The sequence below is a fragment of the Salvelinus alpinus genome, chromosome 13 (assembly GCF_045679555.1).
Source record: "Salvelinus alpinus chromosome 13, SLU_Salpinus.1, whole genome shotgun sequence".
NCBI lineage: Eukaryota > Metazoa > Chordata > Actinopteri > Salmoniformes > Salmonidae > Salvelinus > Salvelinus alpinus.
In genome coordinates this window covers 54,233,950-54,261,007 of record NC_092098.1, presented here as the reverse complement: position 1 = coordinate 54,261,007, position 27,058 = coordinate 54,233,950, and the positions used below count along the sequence as shown (strand labels likewise).

At 46.8% G+C, this 27,058-nt stretch overlaps 1 protein-coding gene across 3 annotated transcripts in view; it reads left to right on the top strand.

Annotated features, from left to right (window-relative positions):
- The window catches only part of LOC139537933 (stAR-related lipid transfer protein 13-like), a 142,691-nt gene that overhangs the window by 55,895 nt on the left and 59,738 nt on the right, over nucleotides 1-27,058 (top strand). For 2 of the 3 annotated variants that reach the window (XM_071339834.1, XM_071339833.1), the window contains 4 exons: nucleotides 19,616-19,687; nucleotides 21,184-21,265; nucleotides 23,282-23,345; nucleotides 24,918-25,217. In XM_071339834.1, coding sequence (XP_071195935.1) covers nucleotides 19,616-19,687; nucleotides 21,184-21,265; nucleotides 23,282-23,345; nucleotides 24,918-25,217 — 518 coding nt within the window. Of the gene's footprint in view, nucleotides 1-6,315; nucleotides 6,878-19,615; nucleotides 19,688-21,183; nucleotides 21,266-23,281; nucleotides 23,346-24,917; nucleotides 25,218-27,058 lie in introns of those variants that run through there. The other variant, XM_071339835.1, reaches the window with a different exon arrangement.

The following is a 27,058-nucleotide window of genomic DNA, read 5'->3' as shown; positions in this document are numbered from 1 at the left end:
GCTGAATTTACATTTTTACATTTTCTTTCTGGTCATCGTTAAGTCGATTTTAGGGGACTTTGAGCGGTTCTCGACCGGTTCTGACCGACATTTTTGTATACAGAGTGAACTTTGAAGGCCGCAACGTCAATTGCAGTGAAAGTTGTGGTTGTCCCGCTTTCTCCCGTTCTCCCGGCTTCACATGCCGCTCTGTTTAAAAGTAGTGAAGGGCTCTGGTCTACAGTAGTACAATGCAATAGGGAATAGGGTGCCATGGGGCTCTGGTCTACAGTAGTGAAGGGCTCTGGTCTAAAGTAGTGAAGGGCTCTGGTCTAAAGTAGTGAAGGGCTCTGGTCTACAGTAGTACAATGCAATAGGGAATGGGTGCCATGGGGCTCTGGTCTACAGTAGTGAAGGGCTCTGGTCTACAGTAGTGAAGGGCTCTGGTCTACAGTAGTGAAGGGCTCTGGTCTAAAGTAGTGAAGGGCTCTGGTCTAAAGTAGTGAAGGGCTCTGGTCTACAGTAGTGAAGGGCTCTGGTCTAAAGTAGTGAAGGGCTCTGGTCTACAGTAGTGAAGGGCTCTGGTCTACAGTAGTGAAGGGCTCTGGTCTAAAGTAGTGAAGGGCTCTGGTCTAAAGTAGTGAAGGGCTCTGGTCTACAGTAGTGAAGGGCTCTGGTCTAAAGTAGTGAAGGGCTCTGGTCTACAGTAGTGAAGGGCTCTGGTCTACAGTAGTGAAGGGCTCTGGTCTAAAGTAGTGAAGGGCTCTGGTCTAAAGTAGTGAAGGGCTCTGGTCTAAAGTAGTGAAGGGCTCTGGTCTACAGTAGTGAAGGGCTCTGGTCTAAAGTAGTGAAGGGCTCTGGTCTACAGTAGTGAAGGGCTCTGGTCTAAAGTAGTGAAGGGCTCTGGTCTACAGTAGTGAAGGGCTCTGGTCTACAGTAGTGAAGGGCTCTGGTCTACAGTAGTGAAGGGCTCTGGTCTACAGTAGTGAAGGGCTCTGGTCTACAGTAGTGAAGGGCTCTGGTCTAAAGTAGTGAAGGGCTCTGGTCTACAGTAGTGAAGGGCTCTGGTCTACAGTAGTGAAGGGCTCTGGTCTACAGTAGTGAAGGGCTCTGGTCTAAAGTAGTGAAGGGCTCTGGTCTACAGTAGTGAAGGGCTCTGGTCTACAGTAGTGAAGGGCTCTGGTCTACAGTAGTGAAGGGCTCTGGTCTAAAGTAGTGAAGGGCTCTGGTCTAAAGTAGTGAAGGGCTCTGGTCTAAAGTAGTGAAGGGCTCTGGTCTACAGTAGTGAAGGGCTCTGGTCTAAAGTAGTGAAGGGCTCTGGTCTAAAGTAGTGAAGGGCTCTGGTCTAAAGTAGTGAAGGGCTCTGGTCTAAAGTAGTGAAGGGCTCTGGTCTACAGTAGTGCAATGCGTAGGGAACGGGGTGCCATTTTGGACGGGAACACGACCTTTTCCACATTCACATGAGAACAGTATTCCAGCCGTCATGTCAATTTAAGATAATCCCTCCGATTCCCGGTTCTGTAAACGTTACGGGATCAAATTCCTCTCCCGGTAGACACACATACTTCGCTGTGTGTTTGGTAAGAGGCATACACACAAACACACACATACACACCATACGCACACACACATTGAGTTCTGATTGGCTGTAGCTGAGTCATCTCAGGGAGAATCCCAGGTAGGATTGACCTGCGAACCTCCTCTGGGAGGTAGGGGTTTATCTAGTTGTTCTGGGAGGTAGGGGTTTATCTAGTTGTTCTCCTGGGAGGTAGGGGTTTATCTAGTTGTTCTAGGAGGTAGGGGTTTATCTAGTTGTTCTGGGAGGTAGGGGTTTATCTAGTTGTTCTGGGAGGTAGGGGTTTATCTAGTTGTCCTGGGAGGTAGGGGTTTATCTAGTTGTCCTGGGAGGTAAGGGTTTATCTAGTTGTTCTAGGAGGTAGGGGTTTATCTAGTTGTTCTAGGAGGTAGGGGTTTATCTAGTTGTTCTGGGAGGTAGGGGTTTATCTAGTTGTTCTAGGAGGTAGGGGTTTATCTAGTTGTTCTGGGAGGTAGGGGTTTATCTAGTTGTTCTGGGAGGTAGGGGTTTATCTAGTTGTCCTGGGAGGTAGGGGTTTATCTAGTTGTCCTGGGAGGTAAGGGTTTATCTAGTTGTTCTAGGAGGTAGGGGTTTATCTAGTTGTTCTAGGAGGTAGGGGTTTATCTAGTTGTTCTAGGAGGTAGGGGTTTATCTAGTTGTTCTAGGAGGTAGGGGTTTATCTAGTTCTCCTGGGAGGTAGGGGTTTATCTAGTTGTTCTAGGAGGTAGGTGTTTATCTAGTTGTTCTGGGAGGTAGGGGTTTATCTAGTTGTTCTAGGAGGTAGGGGTTTATCTAGTTCTCCTGGGAGGTAGGGGTTTATCTAGTTGTTCTGGGAGGTAGGGGTTTATCTAGTTGTTCTAGGAGGTAGGGGTTTATCTAGTTCTCCTGGGAGGTAGGGGTTTATCTAGTTGTTCTCCTGGGAGGTAGGGGTTTATCTAGTTGTCCTGGGAGGTAGGGGTTTATCTAGTTGTTCTGGGAGGTAGGGGTTTATCTAGTTGTTCTCCTGGGAGGTAGGGGTTTATCTAGTTGTTCTGGGAGGTAGGGGTTTATCTAGTTGTTCTGGGAGGTAGGGTTTATCTAGTTGCTCTGGGAGGTAGGGGTTTATCTAGTTGCTCTGGGAGGTAGGGGTTTATCTAGTTGTTCTCCTGGGTTTTATCCTGTTATGACAGGGAGAGTTTTTGCCTGTCCGATGTGTCCTTTAGCTGGTAAAGTGTTAATGTATGATTTTGTTAAAGTGTCCTGATCATTTCTGACGCATGGACGCTTTGACACAAAAATTAGCTCATGAGGTCATGTATCAGACCCTGGTCACCCTGTTGTCTCTCTGTTCCAGACTTTATGGCTTTAGGTTACGCCTCTGGGATATTCTGGTGCTCCGAGGGTGTAAAATATCTGTTCTTGGTATGTGTGTGTGTGTGTGTGTGTGTGTGTGTGTGTGTGTGTGTGTGTGTGTGTGTGTGTGTGTGTGTGTGTGTGTGTGTGTGTGTGTGTGTGTGTGTGTGTGTGTGTGTGTGTGTGTGTGTGTGTGTGTGATGTGTGCCTCCTCTCATCACCCCTCCTCTCTCTCCTTTCCTCTCCTCTCATCACCTCCAGTCAACAGTCATGTCAGCATGTTAACTGTTATAAATTAGCAGCTCTGCTCTCTCTCCCCAGTAACAGTCATACCAGATACCCAGACCCAGGGCAGGCGAGGACAGAACAGGGCAGGCTTGGACAGAACAGGACAGGCAGGGACAGGTTAGGACAGGTTAGGACAGGGCAGTACAGGGCAGGACAGGGCAACACACCTTTTTCTCAAACACGTATTGAAAATATAAGGAGCGTAACTTTACTCATCGTGAACGGCGATCATCGTTTACAATCGTTTTCCACTACATCACCTTGCACTTCTTGAACTTAACTGGTCGTGTATTTTTTATAGTTTTTTTGGTTCGGTAAATAAAAAGATGTTGAACCGATTTCACGCTGCGCTTTGGTCTGAGTATGATCACAACGACGATCGTGACACATATCAGGAAATCAGTCAATTGAAATAAATTCAAAAGGCCCTAATCTATGGATTTCACATTACTGGGTAGGGGCGCAGACATGGGTGGGCCTGGGAGGGCATAGGCCCGTCCACTGGGGAGCTAGGCCCAGCCAATCAGAATTCGTTTTTCCCCACAAAAGATCTTTATTACAGACAGAAATTCTCCTGAGTTTCATCAGCTGTCCGGGTGGTTGGTCTCAGATGATCCCGCAGGTGAAGAAGCCGGATGTGGAGGTCCTGGGTTGGCGTGGTCTGTGGTTGTGAGGCCAGTTGGACGTAATGCCAATTTCTCTAAAAAACAGCTTTTTATAGAGAAATGAACATTACATTCTCTGCCAAAAACTCTGGTGTACATTCCTGTAGTCAGCATGCCAATTGCACGCTCCCTCAAAACATGACACATTTGTGGCATTGTGTTGTGTGACAAAACTGCACATTTTAGAGTGGCCTTTTATTGTCCCCAGCACAAGGTGCACCTGTGTAATGATCATGCTGTTTAATTAACTTCTTGATATGCCACACCTGGATGGATTATCTTGATTATTTATTAGGAGAAATGCTCACAAACAGGGGACGTAAACACATTTGTGCACCAAATCTGAGAGAAATAAGCTTTTAGTGCCTATGGAACATTCTTCGGATCTTTAATTTCAGCTCATGAAACACTTTACATGTTTACGTTTATATCGTTTTTCAGTATATCTACTTAAAGGTGATTTCAACCACAGGAGGTTGGTGGCACCTTTAATTGGGGAGGACTGGTTTGTGGTAATGACCCTTCCATTGGCTCTGTTCCGGCCCATTTCTATGAGCCGTTCGCCCCTCAGCAGCCTCCTGTGTTTTTAAACCTAACCAGAACCTTAACTCTAACCTTAACCACACTGCTAACCTTATACTTAACCTTAAAATTAGACCTTAAAATACATTTTTATGATATAGCCAATTTTGACTTTGTGACTGTGGTAACTAGTGGAAACCACAACTTCGGGCAAACGAAATCAAATCAAATCAAATTGTATTTGTCAAATTGTATTTGTTAACCGCTCCATCTGCCCCTTCTGCGGCGCCGTTGTTTTGGGTCTACTACTGGGATCCGATCCATTGTCCTGGGTGGTGGTCCAAACAGAGGATCCGCTTCGGGAAAGTCGTATTCCTTGTCGTAATGTTGGTGAGCTGACGTTGCTCTTATATCCAGTAGTTCCTCCCGACTTTATGTAATAATATCTCATATTTCCTGGGGTAACAATGTAAGAAATAACACGTAAAAAAACTAAATACTGCATAGTTTCCTAGGAACGCGAAGCGAGGTCGGCCAACTCTGTCGGCGCCGGAAGCTAGAGGCATACTAAGACAAAATAAACGTGACACAGTTTGTAAATGATAACACATTAGTGCAGGAAATGAAGAAGTCTATTAAAAATGCTGTAAGTGAAATGCTGGAATTAAAAAAATGTACTACGCAAATGAGCAAAAGCTGAGTGCATTAATTAAGGAAACCGATGCCTGTCTCAAATAGAAGCCTATCTCTAAAATAATTGCCTGTTGTGTTCAGTGATTTAAGCAAATAAATAACCGGGCTATTAATTGAAGTTTTATGATAGGTAAAATACATTAGAAATTAAACTACAGGGGGAAATTATAACTAAAATCCAGTGGCCTCATTTGCTGTTCATCAGCAGAAGAGAGGGAGGAAGAGAGGGAGGAAGAGAGGGAGGAAGAGAGGGAGGATGAGAGGGAGGAAGAGAGGGAGGAAGAGAGGGAGGAAGGGAGGGAGGAAGAGAGGGAGGAAGAGAGGGAGGAAGAGAGGGAGGAAGAGAGTGAGGAAGAGAGTGAGGAAGAGAGGGAGGAACAGAGGGAGGAACAGAAGGAGGAAGAGAGGGAGGAAGAGAGGGAGGAAGAGAGGGAGGATGAGAGGGAGGATGAGAGGGAGGAAGAGAGGGAGGAAGAGAGGGAGGAAGAGAGGGAGGAAGAGAGGGAGGATGAGAGGGAGGAAGAGAGGGAGGATGAGAGGGAGGAAGAGAGGGAGGATGAGAGGGAGGAAGAGAGGGAGGAAGAGAGGGAGGAAGAGAGGGAGGATGAGAGGGAGGAAGAGAGGGGGGATGAGAGGGAGGAAGAGAGGGAGGAAGAGAGGGAGGATGAGAGGGAGGATGAGAGGGAGGAAGAGAGGGAGGATGAGAGGTAGGATGAGAGGGAGGAAGAGAGGGAGGAAGAGAGGGAGGATGAGAGGGAGGAAGAGAGGGAGGAAGAGAGGGAGGAAGAGAGGGAGGAAGAGAGTGAGGAAGAGAGGGAGGAAGAGAGTGGCTGATTGGTTGCTTGGCTTGGTTCCGTTTGTGTTCTAGAACCCTCCTACAATCAGGAGCATCAACATGTCGACTTTTTAATGACACTTTTTAAAAATGAGTAAGTTTAGCTCTCAGCTGTATACAGGTGGACCCACCTGGTTGGGTTTGTGTATACACATAGAATATGTTATTCTCCTTCTGGTCGCCTCTTACAGCTACACTTACTGTTTATAATCAAAGTTGCTGGATATGACAAAGGACAATATAGTCGTACATCTAGATGCCCCCCCCCAAAAAGCAGTTCATTTTCCACTAACCGACATCAGGATGAGTGTGTGTGTTAGTGGGGGGTGGCTAATCGCTGACAGAGGCTCTTGTCTGACAGAGAGATAGGGGGGGAGAATGGCGTGCATAAGCAATAGAGTGAGAGCAGCAGGAAACTTCAAAAACCCCTCACTCACTCACATCTGGCATTGACACACACACACACACACACACAGATAGAGAGAGAGAGAGCCATGTGTGTATCCAGGCTGACCTCAAACATCCGTCATTCACAGGGAGGAATAGAAGAACAGTGGACATTACAATCATACACTACAGCGGGAACCTAAAATAAAGTGGACTATGTTTTACCGCTTTCCCCTTAAAACACCCTCGCTGTCTCTTTGTACAGCAAGGTGACGCCGCGGACCAGGTGGAGAGACGGGTGACGGCTATTGCGGCAAGCAGCCCGCTCACACCCAGCTAGACAGCTATCAGGAAATTAAACGGGGTAGGGGGGAAAACGATTTTCGGGTGTCATTGTAGTTTATTTGTGCGTGGAAACCGAGTCTCTTGTGTGCTAGTAGTAGTAGTATTAATATTATTATGTGTCGCCGTTTACAATGACGACGAAGCGAAAGTCAGCCAAGCTCCAGCTGCGCCGGTCGATCAGCGAGCAGCTGCGGGACTCCACGTCCAAGGCTTGGGCTCTACTGTGGAGGAATGTCCGGGAGAGGCGCTTGGCAGGTCAGTCAATTGGGGGGCTTTTCGTTTCTCCGCTCTCCCTCACTGTTAACTATATAACCCAACTTTAACCCGCCCGGCGTAGAAGACACCGTTAGGCTACATTGATGTAATCTCCACACACCAAATGTATTAATTTAAACCTGTGCTGGGATGAATGAATTAAGAAACATTGTGTTTTATCTTGGAACTTAATATAATAATTACAGTATTTGAGTAGTAGGACTTCGCATTGTGATTCGTGACTATGGTAACCTCGGCGTGTGTGAAGACAAGGGCCAGTATTTTGGGAAGCTCATGGTTAACTGTAACCTAGTGCCGGTTCATGACAAGCTGTGCATAAATAGGTGCCCTGTAGGCTTTTAATTAGACCTAACGGTTTAGTCGTGTGCCAGTGGCTGGTCGTGGGATTTAAGACTTTATTAGTAGGTTAGGTAGGCCTAATATTATCGATAATATTTATTAAACCGTCAACAGGCTATAGATTGTTTGTTTATATCCCGATCGTTTCCAAGATTCGCCAACGCACCAACTTGTTTTTAGGTGAGGTCATTCCGCTTGTTGCTATAGCTCCTGGGTGGGTAGGTCACCGCGCATAGCTGGTGTGTGTGTTTCAGCTGTCTGCCCTAATCTGCTTCATGTAATAACAAAGTGGTCTGCCTCTTAAGCAAGTTAAACGCAAAACATTCCTTCATTCACATCCCAAATCCTACCCCCCACCCCACCCCACCCCACCACCATCACCACTACAGCTAACCCTACAGTGTTACCAGAGCTCTACAGCTAACCCTACAGCTAACCCTACAGTGTTACTAGCGCTCTACAGCTAACCCTACACTGTTACCAGAGCTCTACAGCTAACCCTACACTGTTACCAGAGCTCTACAGCTAACCCTACACTGTTACCAGAGCTCTACAGCTAACCCTACACTGTTACCAGAGCTCTACAGCTAACCCTACAGTGTTACCAGAGCTCTACAGCTAACCCTACAGTGCTACCAGAGCTCTACAGCTAACCCTACACTGTTACCAGAGCTCTACAGCTAACCCTACAGTGTTACCAGAGCTCTACAGCTAACCCTACAGTGTTACCAGAGCTCTACAGCTAACCCTACAGTGTTACCAGAGCTCTACAGCTAACCCTACACTGTTACCAGAGCTCTACAGCTAACCCTACACTGTTACCAGAGCTCTACAGCTAACCCTACAGTGTTACCAGAGCTCTACAGCTAACCCTACACTGTTACCAGAGCTCTACAGCTAACCCTACAGTGTTACCAGAGCTCTACAGCTAACCCTACACTGCTACCAGAGCTCTACAGCTAACCCTACAGTGTTACTAGCGCTCTACAGCTAACCCTACACTGTTACCAGAGCTCTACAGCTAACCCTACACTGTTACCAGAGCTCTACAGCTAACCCTACACTGTTACCAGAGCTCTACAGCTAACCCTACAGTGTTACCAGAGCTCTACAGCTAACCCTACACTGTTACCAGAGCTCTACAGCTAACCCTACAGTGTTACCAGAGCTCTACAGCTAACCCTACACTGTTACCAGAGCTCTACAGCTAACCCTACAGCTAACCCTACACTGTTACCAGAGCTCTACAGCTAACCCTACAGCTAACCCTACAGCTAACCCTACACTGTTACCAGAGCTCTACAGCTAACCCTACACTGTTACCAGAGCTCTACAGCTAACCCTACACTGTTACCAGAGCTCTACAGCTAACCCTACAGCTAACCCTACACTGTTACCAGAGCTCTACAGCTAACCCTACACTGTTACCAGAGCTCTACAGCTAACCCTACACTGTTACCAGAGCTCTACAGCTAACCCTACAGCTAACCCTACACTGTTACCAGAGTTCTACAGCTAACCCTACAGCTAACCCTACAGCTAACCCTACACTGTTACCAGAGCTCTACAGCTAACCCTACACTGTTACCAGAGCTCTACAGCTAACCCTACACTGTTACCAGAGCTCTACAGCTAACCCTACACTGTTACCAGAGCTCTACAGCAACGCAAGAGTTGCCCCCTGGGATGTCAGAAGGGTCTCCCGATGAGTGGTCTGGAGAGAGGTAACAGGACTATTGAGACTGGAGCTAGCAGAGCACTAGCAGGAGTGGCCAGCAGAGACCCGAAGGTGGTGACAGGCAAGTCCCACCAGGCAAGGTGGAACAGACTATAAGCGGAAAGGGGGATACCTAGTCAGTCGGCCCGGGGAACAGACGATAAGGGAGAGAGGATACCTAGTCAGTCGGCCCGGGGAACAGACGATAAGGGGGATACCTAGTCAGTCGGCCAGGGAACAGACTATAGGGAGAGGGGATACCTAGTCAGTCGGCCCGGGGAACAGACGATAAGGGAGAGGGGATACCTAGTCAGTCGCCCAGGGAACAGACGATAAGGGAGATGGGGATACCTAGTCAGTCGCCCGGGGAACAGACGATAGGGGAGAGGGGGTTACCTAGTCAGTCGCCCGGGGAACAGACGATAAGGGAGAGGGGGATACCTAGTCAGTCGCCCGGGGAACAGACAATAAGGGAGATGGGGATACCTAGTCAGTCGCCCGGGGAACAGATGATAAGGGAGAGGGGGTTACCTAGTCAGTCGCCCGGGGAACAGATGATAAGGGAGAGGGGGATCCCTAGTCAGTCGCCCGGGTAACAGACGATAAGGGAGAGGGGGATACCTAGTCAGTCGCCCGGGGAACAGACGATAAGGGAGAGGGGGATACCTATTCAGTCGCCCGGGGAACAGACGATAAGGGAGAGGGGGATCCCTAGTCAGTCGCCCGGGGAACAGACGATAAGGGAGAGGGGGATCCCTAGTCAGTCGCCCGGGGAACAGACGATAAGGGAGAGGGGGATACCTAGTCAGTCGCCCGGGGAACAGACTATAGGGAGAGGGGGATACCTAGTCAGTCGCCCAGGGAACAGACGATAAGGGAGAGGGGATATCTAGTCAGTCGCCCAGGGAACAGACTATAGGGAGAGGGGGATACCTAGTCAGTCGCCCAGGGAACAGACGATAAGGGAGAGGGGATATCTAGTCAGTCGCCCAGGGAACAGACTATAGGGAGAGGGGATACCTAGTCAGTCGCCCGGGGTACAGACGATAAGGGAGAGGGGATATCTAGTCAGTCGGCCAGGGAACAGACTATAAGGGAGAGGGTATATCTAGTCAGTCGGCCTGGGGAACAGACGATAAGGGAGAGGGGATACCTAGTCAGTCGGCCCGGGGAACAGACGATAAGGGGGATACCTAGTCAGTCGCCCGGGGAACAGACTATAAGGGGGAGGGTATATCTAGTCAGTCGGCCTGGGGAACAGACGATAAGGGAGAGGGGGATACCTAGTCAGTCGCCCGGGGAACAGACTATAGGGAGAGGGGATATCTAGTCAGTCGCCCAGGGAACAGACGATAAGGGAGAGGGGATATCTAGTCAGTCGCCCAGGGAACAGACTATAGGGAGAGGGGATACCTAGTCAGTCGGCCCGGGGAACAGACGATAAGGGGGATACCTAGTCAGTCGCCCGGGGAACAGACGATAAGGGGGATACCTAGTCAGTCGCCCGGGGAACAGACTATAAGGGGGAGGGTATATCTAGTCAGTCGGCCTGGGGAACAGACGATAAGGGAGAGGGGGATACCTAGTCAGTCGCCCGAGGAACAGACTATAAGGGGGATACCTAGTCAGTCGCCCGGGGAACAGACGATAAGGGAGAGGGGGATACCTAGTCAGTCGCCCAGGGAACAGACGATAAGGGAGAGGGGATATCTAGTCAGTCGCCCGGGGAACAGACGATAAGGGAGAGGGGATACCTAGTCAGTCGGCCCGGGGAACAGACGATAAGGGAGAGGGGATACCTAGTCAGTCGGCCCGGGGAACAGACGATAAGGGAGAGGGGGATACCTAGTCAGTCGGCCCGGGGAACAGACGATAAGAGAGAGGGGATATCTAGTCAGTCGGCCCGGGGAACAGACGATAACGGGGATATCTAGTCAGTCGCCCGGGGAACAGACGATAAGGGGGATATCTAGTCAGTCGCCCGGGGAACAGACGATAAGGGGGATACCTAGTCAGTCGCCCGGGGAACAGACTATATGAAAGACATTTTTGCGCTAGCTCAAAGTATGTTTTTGTTTTATATACTTTTTACATTAAACAACACATTTATTTGTCAATTCAGTGCCAAGACACCAATCGTTGTTTATGTAACAATAAATATATCGTTTTTAATGCATTTGAGGTAATTCAGCATTTTGATATATAAAAATACATAAATCTATAATACTCAAAAGATGGACCTAGAAATCTGGGGTATTGACAAACAACCAAAGGGCCCAGATGTGTTTTTTGTGTGAACTTCTCCTTTAAGAAATCCAGTGATAACCTGTTAGTAATTTGCAGGTCGTGTGTCTTCATTCCCACCTAGTAGATTATTGCGCCTGGATTGGGTTGTAAATCCACAGGATATGGGAGTAGGGGGAGGAAGGGGATGGGGTTTCTCCTCACTTTGTATGTGCATGGGATTGTATGCCTGTAACACGTCCGTCTGTCTGTCTGTCTGTCTGTCTGTCTGTCTGTCTGTCTGTCTGTCTGTCTGTCTGTCTGTCTGTCTGTCTGTCTGTCTGTCTGTCTGTCTGTCTGTCTGTCTGTGCGCTTCTGACATCATCAGATGAAGTAGGAGAGGGCTGTGATGTCAACACGACTTTAAACCTCTGGATAGAAGTGGCTCATTGTTAAACATAGTAGAATGTCTGGCTTCCGTGTGTAGAACCTTTAGAACCACAATAGAACCTCTGTGTTCCGTGTAGAACCTTTTAGAACCAGAATAGAACCTCTGTGTTCTGCTGTTCTTAGTTCTGTCTGGATTCATAGTCTGTAGGTCACACAAGGTCACTGAGGGTATGATCAGCATGAACTTTATCTTACATCAGCCTTACTACTCATTGCCATGGCAATACTGTCACGGTGTAGTTGATGCGTGGCAGAAGACTGTCATAGTGCAGACATACTCTCTCTCTCTCTCTGGGTTTACAGTAGCAGTTATTACATGGATGTAATGCATATTATTTTACGTACATCAGCTGCACTATCCACTACCCAGTCTATTTACACATCACTGTCTAAGTGGGTGTCAGATATCTCTCTTTGCCGGCTTGCAGCACTCTATACCATACTAGCTACAGTAAAGACAGGCAGAAAGACAGGCAGGCAGACAGACAGGCAGAAAGACAGAAAGACAGGCAGAAAGACAGAAAGACAGGCAGAAAGACAGACAGGCAGAAAGACAGACAGACAGGAGGGCAGAAAGAAAGACAGACAGACAGAAAGACAGAAAGACAGACAGACAGGAGGGCAGAAAGACAGACAGACAGACAGGCAGAAAGACAGACAGGCAGAAAGACAGGCAGACGCTGTGTACTATATTCACTATGCTTTATCACCAACAGAGAGCAGTCATCTCAAATGACTTAATGTTGCACACTCTCATCTCTCATCTCTGTCTCTCATCTCTCATCTCTCAGTCTATAATCTCAGTCTCTCATCTCTCATCTCTCAGTCTATAATCTCAGTCTCTCATCTCTCAGTCTCTCATCTCTCAGTCTCTCATCTCTCAGTCTCTCATCTCTCAGTCTCTCATCTCTGTCTCTCATCTCTCAGTCTCTCATCTCTCATCTCTCAGTCTCTCATCTCTGTCTCTCAGTCTCTCATCTCTGTCTCTCATCTCTCAGTCTCTCATCTCTGTCTCTCTGTCTCTCATATCTCAGTCTCTCATCTCTCAGTCTCTCATCTCTGTCCCTCTGTCTCTCATCTCTCAGTCTCTCATCTCTGTCTCTCAGTCTCTCATCTCTGTCTCTCATCTCTCAGTCTCTCATCTCAGTCTCTCTGTCTCTCATATCTCAGTCTCTCATCTCTGTCTCTCATCTCAGTCTCTCATCTCTGTCCCTCTGTCTCTCATCTCTCTGTCTCTCATCTCTCTGTCTCTCATCTCTCAGTCTCTCATCTCTGTCTCTCATCTCTCTGTCTCTCATCTCTGTCTCTCTGTCTCTCATCTCTCAGTCTCTCATCTCTGTCTCTCATCTCTCTGTCTCTCATCTCTGTCTCGCTGTCTCTCATCTCTGTCTCTCATCTCTGTCTCTCATCTCTCAGTCTCTCATCTCTGTTTCTCAGTCTCTCATCTCTGTCTCTCATCTCTCTGTCTCTCATCTCTCAGTCTCTCATCTGTCTCTCTGTCTCTCATCTCTGTCTCTCATCTCTCAGTCTCTCATCTCTGTCTCTCTGTCTCTCATCTTTCATGTCTCAGTCTACCATCTCTCTGTGGTGTACGTGGTGAGTTAAGACAATCAGAAATCAGACGTTGACAAATGGGCACTTTACTACATAGGCATGCATTCTGAACAGACACCATGTCTTCACCACACACCCCTCCCCTTCTGGACAGACACCATATCTTCACCACACACCCCTCCCCTTCTGGTGAGACACCATATCTTCACCACACACCCCTCCCCTTCTGGTGACACCATATCTTCACCACACACCCCTCCCCTTCTGGTGACATCATATCTTCACCACACACCCCTCCCCTTCTGGTGACACCATATCTTCACCACACACCCCTCCCCTTCTGGTGACACCATATCTTCACCACACACCCCTCCCCTTCTGGTGACATCATATCTTCACCACACACCCCTCCCCTTCTGGTGACACCATATCTTCACCACACACCCCTCCCCTTCTGGATACATCATATCTTCACCACACACCCCTCCCCTTCTGGTGACACCATATCTTCACTACACACCCCTTCCCTTCTGGTGACACCATATCTTCACCACACACCCCTCCCCTTCTGGTGACACCATATCTTCACCACACACCCTGATGCTGTCTGGACAGTGAAACAGCACCTCTCTGTCTCAGTATGTGTTCACCATGTATCTGATGCTGTCTGGACAGTGAAACAGCACCTCTCTGTCTCAGTATGTGTAGACCATGTATCTGATGCTGTCTCAGTATGCGTAGACCATGTATCTGATGCTGTCTGGACAGTGAAACAGCACCTCTCTGTCTCTCTATGGGAAGACCATGTATCTGATGCTGTCTGGGGAGAAATAGTATGACAGGCCATGTTCTTAGGAACAGAAATGATGGTGGTTAAAACATGTGTTGATTACAGACTGGGACAAAGAGAAGTTGAAAATTACCGTGAATATTTCTGACAGCTGTTCTGCGTATTCTCTGAGAACGCGCCCTAGAATACCGTTGGGCCTCTCAGCCTTGTGGGTGTTGACCTGATTTAAAGACCCTACTCAGAGAGCGAGAGCGCCCAGTCCTCTGGGTCGGTGGCAGCCCTCACCCCCGGCACGATGCTGTTATTGTCAAAGCGTGCATAAAATGCATTGACTTCGTCTGGTAGAGAGGCATCGTTGGGCAGATCACGGCTGGGTCTTCGTTTTTAAATCGTAATGGACTGCAGCCCTGCCTATATTGTCCTTTTGCTCGTTTGTTGACTCTGCTGAGGTCGTAGCGGGACTTCTTGTACTTGTTCCTGTCCTCAGCCGTAGCCTCCGGGTTGTCTGGGATAAGTCATGTTCCTGTCCTCAGCCGTAGCCTCCAGGTTGTCTGGGATAAGTCATGTTCCTGTCCTCAGCCGTAGCCTCCAGGTTGTCTGGGATAAGTCATGTTCCTGTCCTCAGGCGTAGCCGGCGGGTTGTCTGGGATAGCCCTGTGTGAGGTGGCCCTGTCCTTTAGTTTAGCAACAACCTCTTCTGATTGGAGAAACAGCAAACCTTCACCGAGGGCACAACGTCGCCGAGGTGTTTCCTAATGAGGCCGGTGACGGAGGTGGTTAGCTCGTCAATGTTATCGGCGGTTTCTCGAAACATATTCCAATCAACGCTAGCAAAGCACTCCTGTAGCGTAATCTCTGATTCTGGTGCCCGATTCTCAACGGAGCGAGTCACCATTTACTTCCTAGTTTGAGCTATTGCTCGTAAACAGGAAGCAGGAGTACGGAGTCATGATCTGATTTGCCAAATAGCGGACGAGGGAGGTTCTTGCATGCTTGTTTTGTGGGTAGAATAACGGTGATCTAGGACTTTATCGCCCCCCCTAGTGGTGAAGGACACGTTGAGGGAAGTTGGGCATCACATGTCTTAATTAATGACTCGGAATTAATCACTGGCATCCAGAAAAGCAGCCTCTGGATGTCAGCTTGTTATTTTTCTTGTCCTGAGGTGGAATGTGCACAACAGTCACGATAACTGCTGAAAACTCCCTCGGGATGTAGAAGGGTCGACATTTGATCATCAGGTATTTCTCTTCCACCTCGTTGGAGTCAGCACACCAGTTTTTCTTGATGAAGAGGCAAACTCCCTCCCCCTCTTGATTCTGCTGACTCCACTGTCCTGTCCGCATGGTGAATGGAGAATCCATAGAGTCAGATAGCCATGGGGGTTATCTTGTCAAAGAGCAGAGAATATTGCTGTTCCGAGAATCTCGTTGGTAGCAGATCCACGATCAGAGGTTGTCCGTCTTATTATCTAGTGACTGTACATTAGCTAGTAGAATGGAGGGAAGAGGTGGCCGGTTTTCCCTTCGCTAGTGATTTAGCGATTTCTTAGATTTTGCACTTGTTATTTACCATATATTTTCATTGGATTGTAACATTGGTTTGTTCGAGTAATCTGGGGCCTCGGTGAAGTGACAGTGAGATGGACAGAGACGGCGACAGAAACAAAGATAGCGAGAGTGGCAGTGTGAGGGACATAGACAAACAGTGAGAGAGACAGGGAGAGTGACCGTGAGAGGGACAGCGATGGACAGAGACGGCGAACAGAGACAGTGAGAGTAACAGGGAGAGTGACAGTGAGAGGGACAGTGAGAGGGACAGTGAGAGGGACAGTGAGAGGGACTGTGAGAGGGACCGAGAGAGGGACCGAGACGGTTTGTCTACATAACCTGGTTCAAGTATTCATGACATCACCCTGAGGAAGACACAGTGATGCTGAAACGTTGGTAAATACACATTAAATTGCTGGAGTGTGGGACTTCATTTATTTTGATAGTTTACAACACTGTATATATAGACATATTATGACATTTGAAATGTCTCTTTTCCTTGGGAACTTTTGTGAGTGTAATGTTTACTGTTCTTTTTATATTGTTTATTTCCCTTTTTGTTTATCCATTTCACTTGCTTTGGCAATGTAAACATATGTTTCCCATGCCAATAAAGCCCCTTGAATTGAAATGAGAGTGAGAGAGAGTTATGCAGAGAATGTTGTGGCCGGAAAAGGTGTGTAATTGTTGGATTATGGTGAGAATTTGTTTCCTGTCTCCTCTCCTCTCTCTCATCTTCTCTCTCCTCTCTCTGTCCTCTCTTCTCTCTCTCTCTCTTCTCTCTCTTCTCTCTCCTCCTCTCATCCCTCTATCTCTCCTATCTCTGGGATGTTTGACACTTAGGAGAGAGTTCTCACACACTGTGTTGCACTCTGTGTCTGCCTGTCTGTCTGCCTTCATTAACTCTAATCAGCACAAGGCCCTGCATAGTATTTTAATTAGGGTTTGCTTATAAACACACACACACACACACACAGGAGCCTGCCAGTTTAGCGTGTTTCAGGTGAAAAATGTGTCATATATAAATGGCAACTTGAAACCGCAGTATTGAGTTGATGGGGTGTGGCCTTGTGTGTGTGTGTGTGTGTGTGTGTGTGTGTGTGCATTCATGTGTGTCGTACGTGTGTATATGTGTCTGTCTGGCCGTGTTTGCATGGCTGGTTTTGGATGTTAAACCCTCCACAACACCAGTGTTATACTGCTATAGTTGTTATACTTCTAAGACATTCGATTGGAAGTCAGAGTTTCCAACGGGGTTAAAAGCCACCGACAGAACTCAGGAAAGGTGTTCATCAGTCTCCTCCTTCTACTTCCTCTATTAGGATTTCATTCGGGTGTTTTCTGTAAAGCACTCTATGCTCACAGGTTCAATATTTAAACTCTTCGTTCTAAAGGTTCATTGCAGCTGTCGTGCCTTTGGCTATGCCGGATTAAGTTATATGACATGCTATTCTATAAAATTATTTCTCTGTAATTAATATTACCTGATTAAGCTAATCAGGTAAATGTAATTAACTACAAAGTCGGGGCACCACGAAAGAGTGTTTATAGAGCTGTTATCTTCCGAATAAACTCTTAAAGACCTGGTCATCTTTTACATCAATAGCAGTCAATATTAATCGTCACCTTATTTCAGTCTCATCTGAAAGTTGCAAATTCTTGGTTATCTTCACGAACCCTGGCTAACAAGTTGAATCAGCAATACAAATTGGGTTTAATTATTTATTTACTAAATACCTAACTAATCACACAGAATTACATATACACAGAATGAATCATACCTTGATTACAAATTACGTCATAAAGGAAAACGTCCCTAGCGGACGGAACAGATATGACAGCTGTTTACACAAAGAAAGGGGGTTGGGTTTTGAATGAAAGAGCGGGAAGACTGAGGAGCAAAAATAATTTCTCTCTATCGGGCCGTAGGCAGCTATTCTATCATAAATACAGAATCTTATGCATTCTAAATAACCGCCCATTTGGAAAAGGAAAATGCAATAAATATTTACTCTGAGCTGCGCTTCGATCGGTTGGTCGTAGATGGGAGGCCGAAACAAAGTCAGCCATTGCTTTGCCATGTCTGTGGCGTGAAGCAGTCCATTGCTTTGCCATGTCTGTGGCGTGAAGCAGTCCATTGCTTTGCCATGTCTGTGGCGTGAAGCAGTCCATTGCTTTGCCATGTCTGTGGCGTGAAGCAGTCCATTGCTTTGCCATGTCTGTGGCGTGAAGCAGTCCATTGCTTTGCCATGTCTGTGGCGTGAAGCAGTCCATTGCTTTGCCATGTCTGTGGCGTGAAGCAGTCCATTGCTTTGCCATGTCTGTGGCGTGAAACAGTCCAGCTGGTGTTACGTTCCCCAGCAAGAAAACCCCCAAAAATGTCGCTCAAACAGAAGAAAGAGTCGCTGACAACATCCAAATCTAAAGAGGTGGGGTGTTAGGAGGGGTTGTGAAAGACACTGATGGGGGTGTCCACTGCAAGTTGCATAACAACTACTGGAACCTAAAAGAGCCCCCCCCATGAGCGCCCACTAAATTTGCCCACTAAGAAAAACACACAGCAAATTTTAGAGAGACAGGAAGCAAACTAAAATGGTGGAACAAAACTAAAACAGGGAAGGTGAGATAAAGGATTGTCTGTTTAAAACGCAAAATAGGGAACGTCAACTAATTAATAACCTTCCACTCAAAATAGGCAGAGCCATCTCTCAAAACACCAATCGGCTATATGTGCTAAGGTCTAACCTCAAAACATCAACATAAATTTAAAAAACCAAAGCCCTGTAACACTGGAGAAATGTTTTTCTAAGGATCGCCCCTTTGACGTAATGTCGCAGTGAAGTGATATAAATGGATGTAATGATGCAGCCGAACCACCAGGGGGAGGCAAGTACACATTTATTCAAAAGAGGACATTGACATGGTCCTAGGAAGGTCTGGAGCTTTGGCTTCTGACTTATTAAACGGTGTGAAATCAATAAATTAAGTGATATAAATATATACCTATTTATATATACCTAGTGCCCAATTTCAGGGACTGTCAGCTGAAGATGTTTTAAGTACCTTACTTTGATTGTTTTCAATAAAATTTGTCAAAACAAAAACAAATAGCAATTTCTCAAGCAAGAATTTAGCTAGGACTGTCTGGGAAACGTTTTAGTGGCAGAGAGGTTTGGAACTCTGTTTCCTATTGGTCTATACACTAATTTACATCCTGGTGACGTCACCAAGCCAAAACTCCATCCCACCAACACAGGCTGACATTTTTAAGACAGTCTTTTCAAACAGCTTTTACACTAAAAAGGACATGTATCATCATTATTACAATTTCACAGTATTATTCACATTTCAGTGACCTGGACCTTTTAATGGATATAAAGGACTATAAATTAACCCAAATGTCTCACTGTGTCTCTGTCTCTGATCAGTGGCATTCCCAGAGGAGACGGTGTTCAGTAGGGAATGGCTCTCAACCCTCTATGGAATTAAGGAATGCCGAATAGATACAATGGGATTCAGACATTGGACATTCCCATGTCTCAGAGCACTTCAATACTAACATGGAAACCGTTCTGTTACTCCAACATTTCAGTCTATATTTATTCCTCTGTTTCACTCTTTCTTTCAGTCTTTGTATATTTCTCTCTCTCTCTCTCTCTCTGTCTCTCTCTATCCTTCTATCTCTCTCTCTCTCTCTTTCCTTCTCTCTCTCTCTGTCTCTCTTTCCTTCTCTCTCTCTCTCTGTCTCTCTCTCTGTCTCTCTCTCTCTTTCCTTCTCTCTCTCTCTCTCTCTCTCTCTTTCCTTCTCTCTCTCTCTCTCTCTCTTTCCTCTCCCTCTCTCTCTCTCTCTCTTTCCTTCTCTCTCTCTCTGTCTCTCTCTTTTCTGTCTCTCTCTCTCTGTCTCTCTCTCTCTGTCTCTCTTTCCTTCTCTCTCTCTCTTTCTGTCTCTCTCTCTCTCGTTTTTCTCTTATTCTTTCCATCAATAAAGGTATTATAGTCAGAGGCTTACAAAAACAGAGGCTTACAAAAACAGAGGCTTACAAAGCTGCTTAACTGTGAGTCGTCTGTATTCCTAATGTGACTCTCTGTTACAGAGATCGAGGCCAAGGAGGCTTGTGATTGGCTGAGGGCTGCAGGGTTCCCACAGTACGCCCAGCTCTACGAAGGTAAGCCCACACACAGCAGCCCACACACAGCAGCCTACTGCAGCCCACAGCAGCCCACAGCAGCCCACACACAGCAGCCCATTGTACGGGATAGAAAGCTAGATTTATACAGCTGTTGTCTTTCATATTGAGAAGCCAGTTGTTTCTCCTCGTTCCGCTCTCCTATCTATTGTGTAATAATGACTGATAACTGGCAGTGTAATAATGACTGATAACTGGCAGTGTAATAATGACTGATAACTGGCAGTGTAATAATGACTGATAACTGGCAGTGTAATAATGACTGATAACTGGCAGTGTGTGTGCCAGGCTATTATCCTGTCTGCCCTTGGTGACCAATATGTGGGTATGTAGAACCGCGGGCTAATGCATCCCCTCATGATGAGTTCAGATCTCCCCCCCCCCCCCTTATCTCTCTCCCCCTTATCTCTCCCCCCCTTATCTCTCTCCCCCCTTATCTATCTCTCCCCCCTTATACCCCCCTTATCCCCCTTTATCTCTCTCTCCCCCCGTATCTCTCTCTCCCCCGTATCTCTCTCCCCCCCATCTCTCTCTCCCCCCCTTATCTCTCTCTCCCCCCGTCTCTCTCTCTCCCCCCCTTATCTCTCTCTCCCCCCGTATCTCTCTCTCCCCCCGTATCTCTCTCTCCCCCCTTATCTCTCTCTCCCCCCTTATCTCTCTCTCCCCCCTATCCTCTCTCCCCCTATCCCTCTCCCCCCATCTCTCTCTTCCCCCCTTATCTCTCTCTCCCCCCTTATCTCTCTCTCCCCCCTTATCTCTCTCTCCCCCCGTATCTCTCTCTCCCCCCTTATCTCTCTCTCCCCCCGTATCTCTCTCTCCCCCCGTATCTCTCTCTCCCCCCGTATCTCTCTCTCCCCCCGTATCTCTCTCTCCCCCCTTATCTCTCTCTCCCCCCATCTCTCTCATCCCCCCGTCTCTCTCTCTCCCCCCGTATCTCTCTCTCCCCCCCGTATCTCTCTCTCCCCCCCGTATCTCTCTCTCCCCCGTATCTCTCTCTCTCCCCCCGTATCTCTCTCCCCCCCTTATCTCTATCTCTCTCTCTCTCTCTCTCCCCCCGTATCTCTCTCTCTCCCCCCGTATCTCTCTCTCCCCTCGTCTCTCTCTCTCCCCCCTTATCTCTCTCTCCCCCCTTATCTCTCTCTCCCCCCATCTCTCTCTATCCCCCCGTATCTCTCTCTCCCCCCCGTATCTCTCTCTCCCCCCCGTATCTCTCTATCCCCCCTTATCTCTCTCCCCCCCGTATCTCTCTCTCCCCCCCGTATCTCTCTCCCCCCGATCTCTCTCCCCCGTATCTCTCTCTCCCCCGTATCTCTCTCTCCCCCCCGTATCTCTCTCTCTCCCCCCTTATCTCTCTCTCTCCCCCCGTATCTCTCTCCCCCCCTTATCTCTATCTCTCTCTCTCACTCTCTCCCCCTTCTCTCTCTCTCTCCCCTAATATCTCTCTCTCCCCCCTTATCTCTGTCTCTCTCTCTCAGACTCCCAGTTTCCTATAGATATCTCGTCAGTAAGGAGGGACCATGACTTCTTGGACAGAGACCTGGTGGAACCGTTGTGTCGGTAAGAGAACACACACACACACACACACATGATACAATGCAAGATTCCGTTCTACAGTACATAGAACTAACAACGGGGGAGTTTGACATGGTTCTGCCCTCTGTCTCTAGATGGACTTGTATTCATACGCCCCCCGGCTGTGTTATATGGTGGTATAGTCCCATTACCTTTAGCATACCGTTTATGGTTAACGATGCTTACGGAGCACTCTGAGGACCACTTAATAAGCTCAGCAGGAAGTGAAACCTATTCAGGGTAACGCTATCCATGACATGCTAGCTAGCTAGCTAGCTAACTGGCTAGCTAAGTGGCTGTTTGGATGTTACATGCCACATGCTAGTGAAGGCATCCCATTCTCTACGTAATGCACTACACACCTAAGAGCCCTGGTCAAAAGTAGTGCACATTAAAATGAGTATGGTGCCATTTGGGAATCACCTTCTGTAGCATGTAGCATGTAGCATGTAGCATGTAGCATATAGCATATAGCATATAGCATATAGCATATAGCATATAGCATATAGCATATAGCATATAGCATATAGCATGTAGCATGTAGCATGTAGCATATAGCATGTAGCATATAGCATATAGCATGTAGCATCTAAACAGCCACTTAGCTTTTTTACCTTTAACTGACTTGCCTCGTTAAATAAGACAAATTCTTATTTACAATGACGGTCTTGGAACGGTGGGTTAATTGCCTTGTTCAGGGTTGCAGAACGACAGATTTTTACCTTGTCAGCTCGGGGATTCGATCTAGACAACCTTTCGGTTACTGGCCCAACGCTCTAACCACCTGGCTACCTGCCGCCCCATGTCATGGATAGCGTTACCCTGAATGGGTTTCACTTCCTGCTGAGCTTATTAAGTGGTCCTCCGAGTGCTCCGTAAGCATCGTTACCCATAAAGATAACTGGTATGCTGAAGGTAATGCAGTGTAAAAGGATTATCCTCAGAACGGCTGTAGGACAGCAGAGCTGATGGTATCATTTTAGAGGGAAATCAGGCCTGCTGTCATTCAATTTCAATTCAAAGGGCTTTATTGACATGGGAAACATATGTTTACATTGCCAAATCAAGTGGAAATAGAGAACAAAATAAAAAGGTAGATAAACAATCATAAATTTAACAGTAAACATTACACTAACAAAAGTTTTTAAATAATTATTGGCTGTGTACAGCGTTGTAACAATGTGCAAATATTAGAAGTGTGAAAGTGAAAATAATTAAAGAGATAGCTATGGGTGGTATTTACAATGTTGTTTGTGTTGCCCTTTTGTCATGGCAACGGGTCACACATCTTGCTGCTGTGATGTCACACTGTGGTATTTCACCCAGTAGATATGGGAGTTTATCAAGACTGGATCTGTTTTCTAATTATTTGTGGGTTTGTGTAATCTGAGGGAAATACGCTACATGACCAAAAGTATGTGGACACCTGCTTGTCGAAAATCTCATAAAAAATGTATGGGTATTAATATGGAGTTGGTTCCACTTTGCTGCTATAACCTCCACTCTTCTGGGAAGGCTTTCCACTAGATGGTCCTCTTGACTTTGCACAATAATGTTTGTACCATGTTTTTGTGCTGCCATGTTGTTGTGCTACCATGTTGTGATGCTACCATGTTGTGCTGCTACCGTATTGTGTTGTTATCTCAGGTCTGTCTTTATGTAGTGTTGTGTTGTCTCTCTTGTCGTGATGTATGTGTGTTTTGTTCTATATTTCTTTCTTTATTCCCAGCCCCCGTCCCCGCAGGAGGCCTGTCATTGTAAATAACAATTTGTTCTTAACTGACTTGCCTAGTTAAATAAAGGTGAAATAAAATTAAAATCACTCCTGGAGATATCAGGTGTCCTCTAGCTATAGAATCTCCGGACATGTGTTATTACACCTGTCTCTCTGTGACAAGGAATGTCTCTCTCTGTGACGTAAGGAATGTCTCTCTGTGTGACGTAAGGAATGTCTCTCTCTCTGTGACGTAAGGAATGTCTCTCTCTGTGTTGTCCTTTCAGACGTCTCGACACCCTGAACAAGTGTTGCTCCATGAAACTAGACGTCAGCCCCTCCAGGAAGAAAGTGAGTTCCTCGATCCTTCTCCGTTCTATTCAAAGGGACTTTATTGGTATGGGAAACGTGTTTACTTTGCCACAGCAAGTGAATTAACAAAAGTGAGAGGACACAGAACAACATCAACAAAAAACTATTAGATTGTATCAGTAAATACAAATAAAAAAGATAAAGACATTTCAGGTGTTATATTATCAGCTATCGGTGTTTTAGAAATGTGCCAATAGTTGTAGTAGGAATAGTAGGGGAAGATAAATACACACATACTATTGGTGGTATTGTTGTTTGTGTTCCACTGGTTGCCCTTTTCTCATCCTCCCCCCTCTCTCTCTCTCTCTCTCTCTCTCTCTCTCTCTCTCTCTCTCTGTCTCTCTATCTGTCTGTCTCTGTCTCTCTGTCTGTCTCTGTCTAAAGGACAGGAAAGATGGAGGGGGAGAGACAGACAGACAGAGAGCGTGAGTGTAGAGAGAGACTGTCTGTGTCTGTCTGTCTGTCTGTCTCTCTCTGTCTCTCTCTGTCTCTCTCTGTCTGTCTGTCCCCCTCCATCTTTCCTGTCCTTTATTATCTCCTAACTGAGAATTGGTGTCTTGGTGAATGAAGAAGTCAGCTAAAGTCTTATCTTATCTTATCTTTGCTCCAGACACAAAACAACACCATAAACAATGTATATGGAGCACAGATAAGATGAGATCAAGTTAGCATTTTGTTGTTGTTGTTGTTGTTAATTGTCGTCTTGGAATCAGTGAAAAATGAATAATACTACAGACTTTAACATTATGAGGAAGTGGATTGTGGCCAGAGCTTTTACATATTGTGGATCCAGTTCAGAAAGGCTACTCAGTGCTGCCCCTGTGTGGTAGTTTATGGGTATAGCACCATTCAATGAGAACAACCAAAGCTTTTGTTGTAGCACTTTGCCCATTTATAATAATAGGTCGTTGAGTGTTTTGTGATTTTTCATAAAGTAGTTAACGATTTGAGAAATGTGTCTTGCATTAGACCCCTTTCTGTGTTTACAAACATTGGCACAAGTTGGTGGCAGAACAGTGGGAAGTTCTTATAGAACAAACAAACGCCTCTCCATGTTGCTCATGAGTGCATTTCACACTACTTTTTGGATGATAATGGGATTTTTTAAGGCTCGTATGAATGTTCTGCTTTAATATAATGTTTGTCATCGTCGCAAATCAACTGCCTTATACTTACAAAACACTTCAACTTCACCCAGTAAAAATGGCTCTTTGGCTAGCTAATGCTACAGCTTATATCAATGAGCGTTAGCATTCTAGCTAACAACAACTGCTGCATTATTTTTTATTTTTTTTGCCAAGATCACAACCAAATATAATTTTAGAGACTGTTCAAGCAAGAATCTAAACATCATTGTAAGCATATTACAACCCCCCCCCAATTTTTTTAATTTTGTTTTAGAAGTAATTAAAATGTTAAATCTTGTTGAATGGGCGCAGATAACGATTGATTTCTTAGCGAGCATCTGTGCCTGACGTTAGTGTCGTGTCGTGGAAAACGATCTATAGTAAATACATGCTGTAATAAAATATACATATGTCCTCTCTCCAGACGGAGGATTCAGACGAGGATGACCCGCTGGCCATCAGTAAGAGATGGACCTTTGAGTGGAACAGCCAGCGCTGGTCCCGCCTCCAGGACATGCACTTCCTGCTGGACTCGCCCAATGAGAGCAGCCCTGAAAGGTGCGAGGGGGAGGGGCTGCTGCGGAGCACGGTGAGCAGTGAGAGCGTCTTAACGGACATCAGCGAACCAGAGATCACGGATATTTCCTCTCTTCACAGCCAGGATTCTCTAGGAGCTATTCTCCCTGACTCGGTCTCTATGGCATCGCTGGCCGAGCCCTACCAGGTACGTCTGGCTTCATGTCTGCCTCCCAAATGCCTCCCTTTTCCTTATGTAATCAATCAATCAATCAAATTTGTTTATAGAGCCCTTCTTACATCTGCCGATGTCTCAAAGTGCTGTACAGAAACCCAGCCTAAAACCCCAAACAGCAAGCAATGCAGGTGTAGAAGCACGGTGGCTAGGAAAAACTCCCTAGAAAGGCCAAAACCTAGGAAGAAACCTAGAGAGGAACCAGGCTATGAGGGGTGGCCAGTCCTCTTCTGGCTGTGCCAGGTGGAGATTATAACAGAACATGGACAAGATGTTCATAGATGACCAGCAGGGTCAGATAATAATAAAACCACAGTGGTTGTAGAGGGTGCAACAGGTCAGCACCTCAGGAGTAAATGTCAGTTGGCTTTTCATAGCCGATCATTCAGAGTATCTCTACCGCTCCTGCTGTCTCTAGAGAGTTGAAAACAGCAGGTCTGGGACAGGTAGCACGTCCGGTGAACAGGTCAGGGTTCCATAGCCGCAGGCAGAACAGTTGAAACTGGAGCAGCAGCACGACCAGGTGGACTGGGGACAGCAAGGAGTCATCATGCCAGGTAGTCCTGAGGCATGGTCCTAGGGCTCAGGTCCCCCGAGAGAAAGAAAGAGAGAATTAGAGAGAGCATACTTCAATTCACACAGGACACCGGATAAGATAAGAGAAATACTCCAGATATAACAGACTGACTCTAGCCCCCCGACACAAACTACTGCAGCATAAATACTGGAGGCTGAGAAAGGAGGGGTCAGGAGACACTGTGGCCCCGTCCAACGATACCCACGGACAGGGCCTAACAGGCTGGATATAACCCCACCCACTTTGCCAAAGCACAGCCCCCCCACCACTAGAGGGATACCTTCAACCACCAACTTACCATCCTGAGACAAGACCGAGTATAGCCCACAAAGATCTCCACCACAGCACAAACCAAGGGGGGCGCCAACCCAGACAGGAAGATCACGTTAGTGACTCAACCCACTCAAGTGACGCACCCCTCCTAGGGACGGCATGGAAGAGCACCAGTAAGCCAGTGACTCAGCCCCTGTAATAGGGTTAGAGGCAGAGAATCCCAGTGGAGAGAGGGGAACCGGCCAGGCAGAGACAGCAAGGGTGGTTCGTTGCTCCAGAGCCTTTCCGTTCACCTTCACACCCCTGGGCCAGACTACACTCAATCATAGGACCTACTGAAGAGATGAGTCTTCAATAAAGACTTAAAGGTCGAGACCGAGTCTGCGTCTCTCACATGGGTAGGCAGACCATTCCCCAAAAAATTAGCTCTATAGGAAAAAGCCCTGCCTCCAGCTGTTTGCTTAGAAATTCTAGGGACAATTAGGAGGCCTGCGTCTTGTGACCGTAGCGTAAAGATAGGTAGGAGCAAGCCCATGTAATGTTTTGGAGGTTAGCAGTAAAACCTTGAAATCAGCCATTGCCTTAACAGGAAGCCAGTGTAGAGGGGCTAGCACTGGAGTAATATGATCACATTTTTTTGGTGAAAGCCATCCTCTCTTGAGGAATGCTGCTTTTTAGTATCAAAAATCAATTTTGGATTGTTCTTATTCTCCTCAATTAGGTTGGAAAAATAGGATGATCGAGTAGCAGTGAGGGCTCTTCAGTATTGCACGGTACTGTCTTTCCAAGCTAGTCGGAAGACCTCCAGTTTGGTGGAGCGCCATTTTTCCCGTTCCAATGTTCTGGAAGCTTTCTTCAGGGCTCGGGTATTCTCTGTATACCAGGTAAAATTTTGTTCCTCAGTTAGGTGGTTAACCTATGTTTGTACTCTGACGTCCTTTGATAGGTGGAGGGAGTCTGGAAG